Genomic DNA, 14,227 nt, shown 5'->3' on the forward strand with positions numbered 1-14,227 from the left:
TGCCGCCTTTAACTGCTACAGTCTGATTCACTGGTGCTCTGCTGGCAACGTCTGAAGAATCAATTGCTCTTTCTGTAGCCTTGAACAATCCCGGTATCTGTAGTGCTGGTCTCTTTTGCCAGTTATGCCTTTTAATAGGGTTTTGTTTTGGGTTTTTTTTCCAACTTCCTCTTTTCTGCTGCTTATTCTGTTTCTGTTCTTCAGCTTTTCAACTTTTAGGTTCCTCATGAGAGCAGTATCTGGTATTATAATTTACAGAGTACCACTTTAACAATAATGGTACTGCATCTTAAATCCATGAGTGCGCTCTGGTTTAGTCAAGCTAGGAGGCTTGAATGGCCCTCTGCAATGCAGAACACTTCCCGCTTTGCATGGGAACAGAAGAGATTTTTTTTTTTCCCCAGCTCCTAGCTTTACTTCAGGGCACTTGACACACTTGCAATTTCCATTGTGATATAACCTCTTTAATGTTTAGATACCATATTTATTTGCCACAGTAACATCTCAAATGGAAAAGAAAATAAAACTGAGAAGCTGTGTTGAACATAGATCATTGACAGGTAACATTTGCACAAAACAGTTCGGGTGATTTAAATCTTTCTCGTGTGTCCCGTGAGCTTACCACCTCATTTCATCAAGCTTCCAGTTTGTACCACAGTAAATCAAAATTTGCTTAGGGTAAATGTCTAAGGAAAAATTTAATGCCTTTAGATAGAGAAGTTAATATGGTTACAAATACTATCTTAGGCTTATATTTAATAAGCATAGCCATATGGATTCAACCCAGGTAATGCATGGGCTCTGATCTCTGTCTTCCTTCTGTTAGAGTTCATGTCTCTGACAACTGGAGACCTGCCAGGAAAACTATTGCAGCATTGCATAGCACAGTTCAGGAGGGCAGGAACTCAATATCAAACTTCTTTGTACTTATTGTAAACAAGTATGTGGCTGCTAGACTAATTAAGGCATTTCTAAAGTTCAGGATGGTTGTATAAAGATTTTTAGTATCTACTGTGTGAGAATATTTCAGTTTTATTTGTTTCTCTAATAAAAAAAATAACCTAAAATAGCAATCCTAGGAAACCTGAAATTGAATTGACTTTCACATCCACGTAACACACTGGATATGAGGATGAGAGGAAGCGATGATTAAACTTCCTCCCACCATCATCTCCTCTGTATATAGATTTCAGCTGTATCAATAGAGACAGGCTTTTAAAAGATATTTTTTCCTCTTTTACTTTAGATTTGGTGTTAAAAAGAAACCAATTTACATAAATGTCATAAGAGATCCTATAGAACGACTAGTTTCGTATTATTACTTTCTGCGCTTTGGAGATGATTACAGACCAGGTCTACGAAGGCGAAAACAGGGGGATAAAAAGGTAAAGTACATTTTATTATATATGTTGTTCTTACTAAAGTTAATGTGAAAACAATTTTTAAAATGTCCTGACAAAAGCAGAATAGTTCTTGTATCAGCCTTGGTGATGATGTTGGTTTTGTAAGTTATATTCTCCCCTTCGTGTCCATACTGGACCAGAGTGTAATATTAAGTATGTTCTTTGTAACCTTATAAATTCACTTCATGTTGCAATTTGTTTAAAAAATGAAATTAAATAAAACAAAAAAAAATGTTTTCAGGTATCCAGAGTTGTAAGTATGAAGTTAAGTTTATCCTCCTACGTAAGAAATTTTCATCTCTTCTTGTTGAAGACTGAGATACATTTTTACCAAAAGCTGTCGAACTGCTGATGCTTTGGCTTGATGAGGGTTTTTTTTTTATAATTAGCAACCCAATATTGTTTTTTTTTCAATGTAAATATTGCAAAGTAATTGTATAAAGAGTCTCCTTGATAACTATTGAGTATGAATCACACATTTCTATACTTCCCCCATCTGTCTTAGGTGACTATAGGAGTAGTTTATGTTAGCATATGCAAACCTTGATTGCTAATACAGTTTCAGAATGCAACAGCATTTAGGCTCCATAATATATTTATGCCAGAAAGAATTTTTGTCCACTGTCATGATTCACAGTAAGACATTTGTTGGAGCATGTTGCTTTGGGCTTTTCTTAAATCAGGAAGAAAAGTAGGGTATTAAGTATCTGAATATATTTCATAAAACTATAGTTAGAACAGTGTGGAAGCTTTTACAAAATGTAAGGGGGTCTTGTACTTACAGAGCTAAACATTTCTTAAAATTTCAGTGGCAGTATTTTCTTAAACTGATGAAATTTTTCTGTAATGTTTACAATTTAGTGTAGCACTGTGCGAATACCAAGAGACATTGAAAAAATAACTAAGCAAAAATCACACCGAATACAGCTTAGTGTCTAAACACTGTAAGAGCTAATAAATGTGACTAATCACTTTGTGTGCTCCCCCGCCCATCCAAACTGTGGTTTTTAGGTATTGGGAACAGACCATTCCTCTTTTCCTTCCAGCTGATAACTGCTCCTCTGTTATTTAGGTTTTGGCGCCATCTTCTGCTACTGCATTTCATTTTATCCAGACATCCTACAGCATAGGTTGAGGAAAGCTTTCAAGCACAACAAATTGAAATTAAGCTTAAAAAATGTATCTTCGTAGAACTGGCTACAGAGGTGATCTGGTCCTATGGTATCACAAAGGTATTTTTAAAAAGAGAGGCAAGATCTCATCTTTTGTAACCTACTCTGATCCTTTTCATGAGGAGCACAGTTTGGCCAGTGGAATTCCTTCCTGGTAGAGGTCAATGAGCTGGAAAGCTGAGCACGCTACCAAGTCCTTCCTACACCAAGTATAGGACTTAATATTTATTAAAAAGAGTGAAGTTTAACAGTGTTGTTTTAGTTTTGAATTATGATCCGGACAACCTGGTTAGGTATTCACTGGGAAACATTAAGCCAAAATCCCTAATGTTCCTGCTTGGTGGACTGCGCTGTAAACTCTGATTTGCTGGAAGAAGTTGAAATGCATTCTTGTTTGTAATGCATTGCATTAATAATTGTATGTTTTTTCTATTAAAGATGCTTTTTTTCATTTTGTCACTATCATACCACTTTATTTAAGTCTGAGATTTGTGCATACAGATTTAACTCATACTGTAAGCATTTCTAGTTCATTTGAAGTGAAATTGATTTGCTATGCCAAGTTTTAGGGTTTCTTTCATTTAAATCAGGTAATACTATTTTTCTATGATGTTTCCAATAAAACTGTACCTATATAGAGGTGTCAGTTTTTACATACATTAGGCTTAAAATTCAGTAAGCTCAACAATGGATTGACCCAATTGCAGTGTCTATAACACTGATATCTATTCTAATCCGTGTTATAGTAGATTCACTAAGAGCTTTTCAAATGAAAAGTAGCGAAGGTCAAAAATGCAGTCTTTCTAATGGAAGTCAATTGTTCTTTTATTAAGTGGAAAGGACTCTCAACATACTTTACACCCTGGCCCCTTCCCAGTCATACCACAGCATTCACATAGAAGAATTGTTCATTCATTTTCTGTCTATATCCATGTGCTTCCACACTTGTAGAGAGCTTGGCTCTAAGAACAGAGTCTGTAAAGACAAGTGTTTCTTATAATATAATCTCTGGATGGAGTAGTCAGGGGAAATATGTAAGCGGAAGTGGGGAAGGAGGCCTGTCGTATTTCATCTTACGCAGAAAATTACTTGCTTTTGTGTATTAACTATAAAATAACCTGCAGGTACAAGCAAAGAAGTCTTTCTTTTGAGAGATGCCAGTTCATATTTAGTATATACATTCATAAGTTAGGAGGTGCCTTTAAACAATTTAGTTCTTAGGTAATGTTGATGTTACAAAGTACCCATGATCAGTGCAGAATTTCTCTAGAGAACTATGCTAGAAGCAGCATACCAATGTCTTGTTTTCCTAGTTAAGCTGCATTTTTATCTGTCATACGTGACATGTACGAGCTATTCTAAACTCAAAGTGCAACATGGACCAAGGCACCACAGGTTAATCCCTGCTTTGGCCTGATATCAGTAAGTTTTTCAGATTATCTCAGGAATTTCACTTCAAAATAGGAGCAAAGGACACTGAAAAATTAAGCAAATATATTTTTACATAGTTTTTTTGAACAGAAACTTGTAATGGTGCAGAAGAAACACTCCAAAAAGTTGTTTCTATGATCACTTATTTGTTTTTAAGTAAATATTTAAAAATCTATCCTAGATACATGGCCTATATCTTGATTAGAAGTATCATAAATACTTAGTTTATGGTGAGTGGGTAAAAGATTTACAAATTCTTTCCAATGCTAATGGAGTTCTTACTGTAACTGTGCTACTGCAGTTGAAACTCTCTGTCACTACAGCTGCCTGTCCATGTAGACGATGTTGTATGGGATATTCTGTTATGCAATGAACAACTTGCTTTCACTTCTGACTGCCAAAACCAAACTGGCCTCTGAAATGGCACTTATTTGTCATAGTATTTAAAATGTAATTGAACATTGTTTAATCTGAAACACAAAATGCAGTGTGCTATGGTATAAAGATCCAGCTGTTCCAGTGTCACACAAACCCCGATGGCATTTGATGCTGTATCTTTAGTGATTTCTTTTGTGTGGGAAAAATAATGATACCACCACTTACTGACTGGTTTTGCTTGTTTTGACATATAGCCTTTATCAAGGTTGTATCAAAGGTATATCAAATGTATCAGGTAAGATTAAATTGTTCATCAGTTCTAACCACAAAAAAACTGTCCAAATACTATTTTAATTGAGACAAATAGGTCCTCCTAATAACACTGAAAGCAAGACTTGAAAAAACTTTTTTTTTCTTTCACATCATATTTTTTGTTTTTCTGTCCCCACTACATTTAGCAACTAACCATGTTGAGATGTTTGATACCTAGGCTAGATTTTAAAGCTCAGCTCAATTTTGTCTTTGTTTCAGACCTTTGATGAATGTGTGGCAGCTGGAGGTTCAGACTGTGCTCCAGAGAAACTTTGGCTTCAAATTCCATTCTTCTGTGGCCACAGCTCCGAATGCTGGTAGGGAGATAAATGTAGCTTAAGCTGTTAGTCAGGTATATCAGCGCTGAAATCTAAACTTAACAAACTTTAATATGTAGCACAGTTGGGGAAAGTGTGAGGGACTGGACAGCAGGTACTTTAGTAATGTATTTTCTTTTGAATATGGATTTTAGTGAAACAGTCTTGAAGTTCTTTAAACAAGCAATATGTTAGGATACTGTATTAGCAGTGCTGTGAGGGAAAGCAGATGTTTTCAATTTTAGAAATAATTTTTGTAGATTTGGAGTCTTGACATTTTTCTATTATGTCAGTCTACAATATCTGTCTTTCTGAATGGAGATACTTTGTTCAAGCTCCTAGAGTTTCTGGGGAGAATAAAATAATTGAGAACAGGATAAATTTATCTTCTTGAACCTTTACCAGACATCCAGTAGTCAATGCTACTTGGTAAAAACTGAAACAAAAGCAACTAGTGTTCAGACGTCAATGCAGCATGTTTTATAACAATGGCACAGACTTTAAAAACTCTTTCGCAAAAAAAAAAAAAAGGAAGAAAGAAAAAGGAACTAGATGATTTGAAGCATTCTGAGTGAAATCAAGGGCAATTATTCATCAGAGGTACTGTTCATCCAAACATAAGCAAAGTAAGTGACCCCTTGGGAGGTCCTTTTTCAGTGGCTGTTGGTCAGACCTATCTACACCTGAGCCAGGTGGAGAAGCAGAGAAAGAAGGAACTCAACCTATCTTTTCACCCTGTCTAGAGCTATAAACAGGAGTAAAAAATGTCAGTTTATTTTCTGTCTGTTGTTTAGTAGCAAAGTCCTCCCATTAAATGCAATGACTTTGTAGTTCAGAATTGTGCTTGTAGGATGCAAAAGGGAAGGTGTGTTCTTACCAGAACCATTTCTGGTATCTAATGTGGAAGTGGAGACTGAATGTTGCTATTGAGAAAATACAAATCCTCCAAAATTGCATTAATAGAGACATTAACCATATGCGCACATGGGGTTTTTTTTTTAGTTATAAGTCAAAATAACTACAGAAGTCAAATTTTTAGATAAGAACACGGATGAGAGAAACTGGAAAGGGAAATGAAGTTAGGAATGGTTATAACTTGAAATGAGTCTTGTCTTTCCTATACAAATGTCCTGTTATGAAGTAATCGCCATCTAGGGACCAAGGATTGTTGGCTGACATCAGAAATCACTGTAATTGTTCTTTGCCATTTTAGGAATGTGGGAAGCAGATGGGCTTTGGAACAAGCCAAATACAATCTGATTAATGAATACTTCCTAGTGGGAGTTACTGAAGAGCTTGAAGACTTTATCATGTTATTGGAGGCAGCTTTGCCCCGGTTCTTCAGGGGTGCTACAGAACTGTACCGGACAGGTATTGAAACGGTTGATTTCCATGAATTCCATGGATTATTTCATCCTCTTCTCACTTTTTTTAACGTGACTTCTTTAGACCTAGATGAATAGTTTTGAGTCTCTGCCAGGTTTGCCCCTCAGTTGGTTGATGTTCCTATAGAAGAGACAAACTCTTTTAAAGATACTCTGTACAAATTTTTGAGGGAAGCCCGAGTAGCTTCCTGCTTTACACACATTTTAAACATTTACAGTTGGGGTGAAGGCAGTTGTGTAGGTATACCACACTTACAAAATCGTGACGTGTTTATCAGTCCAGTTTTGAAAGGTCTTGCAGGGGCTTCAGTTTTGTAAAATGTCTGGGAGTGGCAGATTTCCATTTCCTGAGAAGCCCTGCTGAAATTAACAGTGCTGGATGCAACCTGGTTGGCGGTACAAAAAGCCCCAAGGGATGCAAAGGCCCAAGTACATGTTTATCTTCCTGGGGTTGTAAGGAGACATTTGTTATATAGCTAGTAGCTCAGTTTCTAGGAGCTGGCCATGCAACTTGTGATGAAGAAAAGGTCTGTCTTAGCAGGGCTTCTCTCTGCAAACAGAGGGAGAAAAGGGTCTGAGGTATAGCCTAGTTGTGTGGCATTAACAAGTTTATTATAAAGCCACAGATAGCACTTCTTAAGGAAAATGCTGTCGTCATTTTGGTCATCTTTGTCTCATGAAAGAGGTCTCTCTCTCTGCAGTTTGTAAAATTCTTAACATTTGATACCAGATTAACATCTAAATAATTAACTTTGAAAGACCAGTCTTGCTCCAAGTACATTATGTAGAATAATTGTGTTCCTTAAATGAAGTGTTCATTCCCTGGGTTTATTAGAGTAAGGAGAAAGAATTGAAAGAACTGATGCAAAATTCATTAACATTTAGTGAGAGGGACTGCAATTTTCCAACCCTGCATGTTATGTTAATAAATTCTGGATTAAATTCTGTCACTTCTAATGCAGTTTATCAACATGCTGAGAGTATAAAACCCTGTAAGTAAAAGGACTGTAAACATTTTTTAATCACGTGAATTTTAAAGTGAAGTTATTGCTTTCGTTTTGCATTTAGGAAAGAAGTCTCATCTTAGGAAAACAACTGAGAAAAAACTTCCCACAAAAGAAACTATTGCCAAGCTACAACAGTCTGAAATCTGGAAAATGGAGAATGAGTTCTACGAATTTGCACTGGAGCAATTTCAGTTTGTCAGAGCACATGCAGTTCGGGAAAAAGATGGAGAATTGTATATTCTGGCTCAAAACTTTTTCTATGAAAAGATTTACCCTAAATCAAACTAAGAACACTATACTGTTAGATTTATGGACCTAAATCTTTGGTCACATCATCATCTTAGTCCTCAGCCATGGAAACTAGATTGCTTGTAGACCTCCAAGACGTTTCCTTATAGATCTGAGAAAAGTGGGCTGTGGAACACCTCCAGGGCATTGGATACTGGCTAATTATGTTGATAATCCAGAAGCAAAGGCTTCATTTCTTTTATCCAACTAATATTTTCAGTGGAAGTTAATATCCTTTACCTGAAGAAATCTACACTTTAATTCGGAGCAATTAATACACAGCAGTTCTAGCTGAAAATATAAACAAACAAAAAATGCTTCTGTTGATGCTCTTTTTAATTTTCAGAGCAATTTATTTTCATTTATACTTCTGTGAAGAGGAAATAATTTTTCCCAGCTTTCAACATGGAAATTTTGGTTGTATACAATATGAGTAGTGTTAATAACTGATTGACATCTGTGCTTTGTTTTTGTGAATCATGTCACACGATATTAATTGGGATGGTTAATCATGTTCTGCTGAGAAATGCTGCTGCTGCTGAAATTGCCCATATTTATATATGTGGTTTTATTAAAAAATTACAACTAATCATTAGTATTAAAACATCATTTCCACATTAATGTTGTAAAAAGTTAAAGAATCAGAGCAGTGGGGGTTTTGTTTCATTTTTTACCCCCACCGCCGCTGACTGAGGTTGGGAAAACTACGAAGAAAGTTGATATTGTCTGCAGTTCTAGTTGATCCTTCCACAGTGGTATAAAAACCTTAAATTCAGTATTAAGTTTCTCCATGGATTCTTTGTAATAATTGTAAACTGAGGTATTGGTGAATCCATATTATGACTCCATTAGTGAGCTGTGGTATGGTTAGGGTTTTCCTACTACTTCGATACTTTTACCTGTAGAATATTTTTACTAAGGTGCTTTATAACGTGTTTTAAAGCATTGCATTTACAAAAGGAGTAAAATGCTGTAAATACTGCTTATTTTATGTATTTGGACCAAAAGGTTTAAAGTAACTAGTTTAAAGTGGGGTTTTTGCACCAGTTCTGTTATGTGTGAAGTGAAAAACATCACATCTACTTCCTGGTTGAGTTAACTGTTGGACATTGCTGAAATGCACTTCGGTGACCCCTCTGACTTCAATATCAGAATGTTGTCCAGGGATTCTCTTTACAGAAATGTAGTCTTCATCCTTTTATTATGGTAAGAGGAAAAGAAGAAAAATGTCGTGTGTAGCCTGGTTGAGAAAGCTGCGGTGAACTTGATTGACATCATTGTATTTATGTACCTGCCTTATGTGACTATTGTAAATTTGTGAGTTGCCATTATTAAGAATGTGAAACACCTGGTAGATGAAGCAAATTGAAATTTGAGAACAGATGTTTGGGGCCACTGCATTATAGCAAATGGCAGTGGAGAACTACAAGAATTTGTTTCCTATTGAATTTCCTTAAAGATCTGAGTATTTACACATCTTACACCTGCCTTTTCTTAAAGTGCTTTTCACAGGTTTAATGGGGGAAGGCACTGAGGAGACAAAGTAAGGAATGGTGGTAAAGGTTTAAATTCCTAAGGGGTGATGCTGAAAGCGTAGTTTAAAATCACCAAGCGGAGTTTCTTTAACCAGCTTGTTCTTCTAATGAAAACAAAGGAAATGGAAAATGGTCTGTGAACTGGATGTCTGCAGCCAAAAGCAACAGCCCAATTACAGAGAGGATGATGAGAGACTAACAAGTACGTCTTGCATTTTCTTTGTTTTCTTGGATTTTTCCCTTTGAATTTTAAAAATAGGTCTCTCTTTGTTCTTCCCAAATAATCAGGGAAGTTCCTTCTGATAGCTTACCATTTACATAGCATAGCATAAGGTTTCCTGTTCTAGTTCTTGTCTGTTGACATCATTAATAATGCCAGCGTGTTTGGGAATAGGATGTGTTAGTTCACGCATGAAGACATGTTCCCTAGCTAAAGAAAGGAACGGAGGAGTCATACACAAGAATTAGCTTATGCAGATCTAACAATTTCCAAAACAAAGCAGTAACTTTTTTGAAGCAAAATGAATGTTTATAATCCCAGGAAAGATTATCCGCTCAGTGAGTTTTATGTTAGATACTATTTTGACTATGTTGTTTTCCTTCAGAATAATTCGGATCAGCTTATCTTCTTGAGTCTCCTTCAGAATTTTCAGAAGAGCACCTCTAAGCGAGCAGAAGAGTTTACTAAGGGAACACATAAAATATTCACCTAGGTAATGAAAGCGGCGTGCAGACAAATGCTACGGTACTGACAAGAAATAAGTAGGCAAAACTTCTGCTGATTTCAGCAGGGTCTGCAGAGACCTCTTCTATTCTGCAAGCAATTTTAAAAGCTCTGTTTCCTTTTTTCCTTTCCAGGATTTAGAATTTCTTAATTATGAGTCTTCAACAACAAAAATAATAGAACAATGCAATTTTTTTTTACTTTTAAAAGAGCAATATATTTTTCATAGTTCATATAAGAGAACGTATTTTATTTGATCAGATATCACTTCCTGTTCTTTGCTGTGAACAGACGGGGTTGAGACAAACAATTTTAGGAATATTTTTTCAAAATGCTAGCTACAGGTGGAGAGGTATTCATTCCGGACGTACTCTGAAAACATTACTGTCTGTGGAACACAGAAGGAATCAGAACTGTCTACTTTTATATCTAGTGCAACCATTAAGTCAACTGTGAACTTTTTAGAATCCTTTGCATTCAGAACTATCAGATTTGGATAGGAAAAGGAGCTTTACAGATTTTTAATAACCTGCTCTTTTCATCTTCTATTCAGAAACAGAAACAATCCAACTTGTTGGTAGTAAAAATATTTTACAGTATATAAACAGAACATATCTTGGGTATTTTCCCTTAATGACTTATAGTGAAAAGCAGCAATACATGGATTTTTGTTGTTGCAGGTTGTGTGATTGGTAAACTTACTATGCAGCTTCCCAAATTCCCAAACATGGATCTTTTAACTGATGTCACTGTAGCCTCTGCACAGGAGCGAGATTGACTTTTTGCAGGGCTAAGTTTGCTTGAAAGGTACTGAATATATATATAAAAAATATATAACATATAGATTTGAGAGTAGGTTTTGTTACATTGTTCTGTACTTTTCGTACAAAATTAACACCCAGATTTTGTGCAAAACTGTAGCCCTGTTGAAACTCTTGATGTCAGCACAATGGTGGCAGGTCCAGCTGCGCTGGTCACAACACAGCCATAACCACAGCGCGCCTGGAGCACTTGTGATAGTCTGGGCAGCGTTGACAGGAGAGCAACAGTATTTTTAGCTCTTTCCCATAATAATTCTGCAGCCATGCAACAAGGATTTCACTCTTAGGATTTCACTCATGTTTTGTTAGTGCATCTACAAGCAGACACAAGGCTAGGGTGCAGAATGTCCTGCGTGCATACTCCCGCTTGCTCTGGGTTGATTTTCAAGCTGCCTCTCTATTAATGGTATGCTGATCATGGCTTCGTTTTCAAACAAGAATGACAATTTATAGCTGTACCATACGGGAGAGGAAGAAGCAGCCCATCCTGCTCATTTGAAATGCCTTTTCTGGGTACTTAGTTTTTCTGAAGATACTTAGCTATTTTTACTTTCCAGGAATAAACATTTGCTTATTTATGGTCTCAGAGCAGTTCTGTTTTATATCAGGGAAAATTCTGTTATTTTCTGTTATAATTCTGTTAAAATTTTCCATTATGCTTACCTGGCATTGCTAAATGTGTATATGACAAAAGGTGTATGGATGATGCAGTCTGAACTGTGCTGCTTAAGCAGCCAGTGGAAAAGCCTGATTCGAGTGCACTGCCAATTCAGCTCTTCAAAATTAGAGCATATTTTATGACTACTAGAGATTAAACTTAAGGAAACTGTAAGGCTGCTTAGTTGCATGAATGCTTCCTTTGCTGTAAGCCTATGCAACTACGTAACCTTTGCAGCAGTATTTATAGAAAGAGCCCTCTTCCTGAGACTTTTCTGGAGCATAATTGTAAATGTTCATACACTTGTACTGTCTGATATTTACATCAGCAGCTTTCTGTAGCTTCTGTAAAAAGAGACAGGTTTGTGAGCATTTCTAAAGCAGTACTGAATGTAACTTTGAAAAACATGGATTGTGCTTCATGACTTTTTTTCTTTTTAAACACACACACAGCTAAATAGTGCCTTTTTTCCTCACAATCCATGTTGAAGATGCTCGCTCCCACTCACCCTCCGTAAATTGATTCGCTTGTGCAATACTATTCCAACTTGAAACCGTTTTGTCACAGCTGTTTGAGAAATAATCTCCATTTTTCCTTACTATGCTGCCAGCTTTCTGTTGTTGAAGTGTTTCAGTTGATTACCTAATGCAAGTGCTATAAAATAAAACACCCAGTGGGAAGGGGAAAGAAAAGAAGTCTGGTGTCCTGTGTTAATATTTGCATGTCACATTCATATTACATGCTCTTTTTCTAGAAGATGTTGCTTGCATAATTGTGAACTTCATTTGCAGCTAATGTGATTTTGGAGGGGAGGGGTGAGCTGGGTTGTAGCTTGTCTGTAATAACGTCAGATACCTAAAACCAAATATATTTATAGGCCCTTAGAATTTGCCATGGGGTTTTCTGGCCGGAAATGTAATAAATTTGCAGAGGGTATATGCTGTGCTGAAAGCGTCAGTGAAAAGCTCTTAATATTAAAACAGAGATTTGTAAGAATAGAAAACTGGCATTAAAACTGCATTGATACGTATGTGCTTCCCTGCCTGAGGGAACAAATGACCTGACCGATGGCTGTGGTACTGGAAGACGCTCAGTTACTGCGGTGATGAGTGTGGTGTAAGAACTTGAGTAGAATAGAAATGCCATTTCAATTTGTAAGCAAGCACTTAAAACAAGAAACTCTCGTGAGCATGGGTACGCTACTCTGTCTGGGATTTCTGACGCATGCTGTATCCATTGGCCTATAAACATTGCTAGCTGCGAGCGCTATGGAGCTGAACAGTCATCTGCCCCAGCCAAGTTTCTTAATGTGATAGTTCCTAAATATTTAGTTGTCAGCCTTGGTGATCAAGAACCATCCCGCAGTTACTCAACAGCTTCCACTTGAGAATTTTGATGGCTTTTAAATCCCCCTTTGATTGCAAGTAGATTTTTTTTTTTTTTTCTTACTTCCATTGGTGGAAGTGAGAGGTGTAATTGTGCACAGCAGACAAAGTCTCTCTGCTTATATCAGCCAGGGTGAAGTGCAGGAAAAGATTGCCTATATAAAGGTACAGGACTTCCTAAGGTCGCTGCACCTCTTTCTGAAATGATGTAGTAAACAAAATGACAGCCAAAAAAAGTTACAATACAAAAATATCCTTTATTTAAAATTACTGTAGCTTCTCCTGTGAAAGACAGAGTAACCGTAGTGTTACAGATTTGCGTTAAATACTGGTTGAACATTTGTTTTTCCACTGATGCTGCCATTTGCACAGGTAATTAATCTCATCAGCTGGAATTCCTGGGAGGGGAGTGAAAGAAGGGAAAGGGTTTTTTTGTTCAAAGCTAGGTTCTTTTTTTTCAGGTCCTATATTTTCATTTTATTTATTGTTTGAATCTTGCATTTGATTTCGGTATAATTTCCTTGCTTCTTAATAAAATACAAGAAGTTGCTAGTGAATGTCAAAGCAATGTCCAGATGTTTTCTTCAAGCACAAGTCCCCTGCTATGACCTCCCCCTGGCTTCATTACCACATAACGCAGATGTGGTAACTTTCAATAAGAGCTAATTTAAAGGACTAATAATACTCTTTATTAAAAAAAAACCTCTACAAAGAACACCTGTGGCCTAAAAATGAAGGCTTTGAGACCTTTCACCTTGTCATAATAACCAACTGCATCCTCATAAAAATGGAAAATACTGTGATAAACATTCTCTGCCCATTTTCTGCACGTTTACAAGGCTGGTCCTGAATCCACTCTCAGATTTGCTGCACGCAGACATTAACTTCTCATAATAAACAGGGTTGTCAAAATAATTGCACAAAGAATGACTGCCTATATTCCTATTGGGGAAAAAAAAAATGTATCTCAGAACAAAATAGATTAAAATGGTCATTCATGGGAGTTGTGGTTATAGTTACTTATATATTACGTATGTAGTATACTTACTATATATTACTTATGTAGTATACTTATATAGTTAAAGTATACAGGTATTGCCTTCCTCTGGTGCTTTAAGAGATGTTTCACTACCTTACTGTATACATGCATGTGTTATTTCACCCTGCTATTGATATGAACTCATCTGTGCTATTTCAAACATAAATTCAGTATTAATAAGGAAAAACGCTGTTCCATTTTGAGAGAGAAAAGTACCTAATTTGGTATGATAATTTAAATGCCCCAACTCGACCAGAACTCTGGGTTTGCTGCAGCAGTTGCTGGAAAATATTATGAACTGTCTCTTTACCAAAAAAGAAAATCAGTCTAGAGAATAACAGCCTTCTGGCCCTAAAGACATTATTGTCTTGA

General features: G+C 36.4%; 1 protein-coding gene across 1 annotated transcript in view; it reads left to right on the forward strand.

Annotated features, from left to right (window-relative positions):
- HS2ST1 (heparan sulfate 2-O-sulfotransferase 1) overlaps positions 1–12,126 on the forward strand; it is an 82,492-nt gene extending 70,366 nt beyond the window's left edge. The window contains exons 4-7 of the mRNA XM_064455454.1: positions 1,247–1,385; positions 4,916–5,013; positions 6,227–6,384; positions 7,467–12,126. Of these exons, the coding sequence (XP_064311524.1) occupies positions 1,247–1,385; positions 4,916–5,013; positions 6,227–6,384; positions 7,467–7,693 (622 nt within the window). The 3' untranslated portion in view covers positions 7,694–12,126. The remainder of the gene's footprint in view (positions 1–1,246; positions 1,386–4,915; positions 5,014–6,226; positions 6,385–7,466) is intronic.
- The last annotated feature ends 2,101 nt before the right edge of the window (positions 12,127–14,227 follow it).

The sequence above is a fragment of the Phalacrocorax carbo genome, chromosome 6, assembly GCF_963921805.1.
Source record: "Phalacrocorax carbo chromosome 6, bPhaCar2.1, whole genome shotgun sequence".
Taxonomy (NCBI): domain Eukaryota; kingdom Metazoa; phylum Chordata; class Aves; order Suliformes; family Phalacrocoracidae; genus Phalacrocorax; species Phalacrocorax carbo.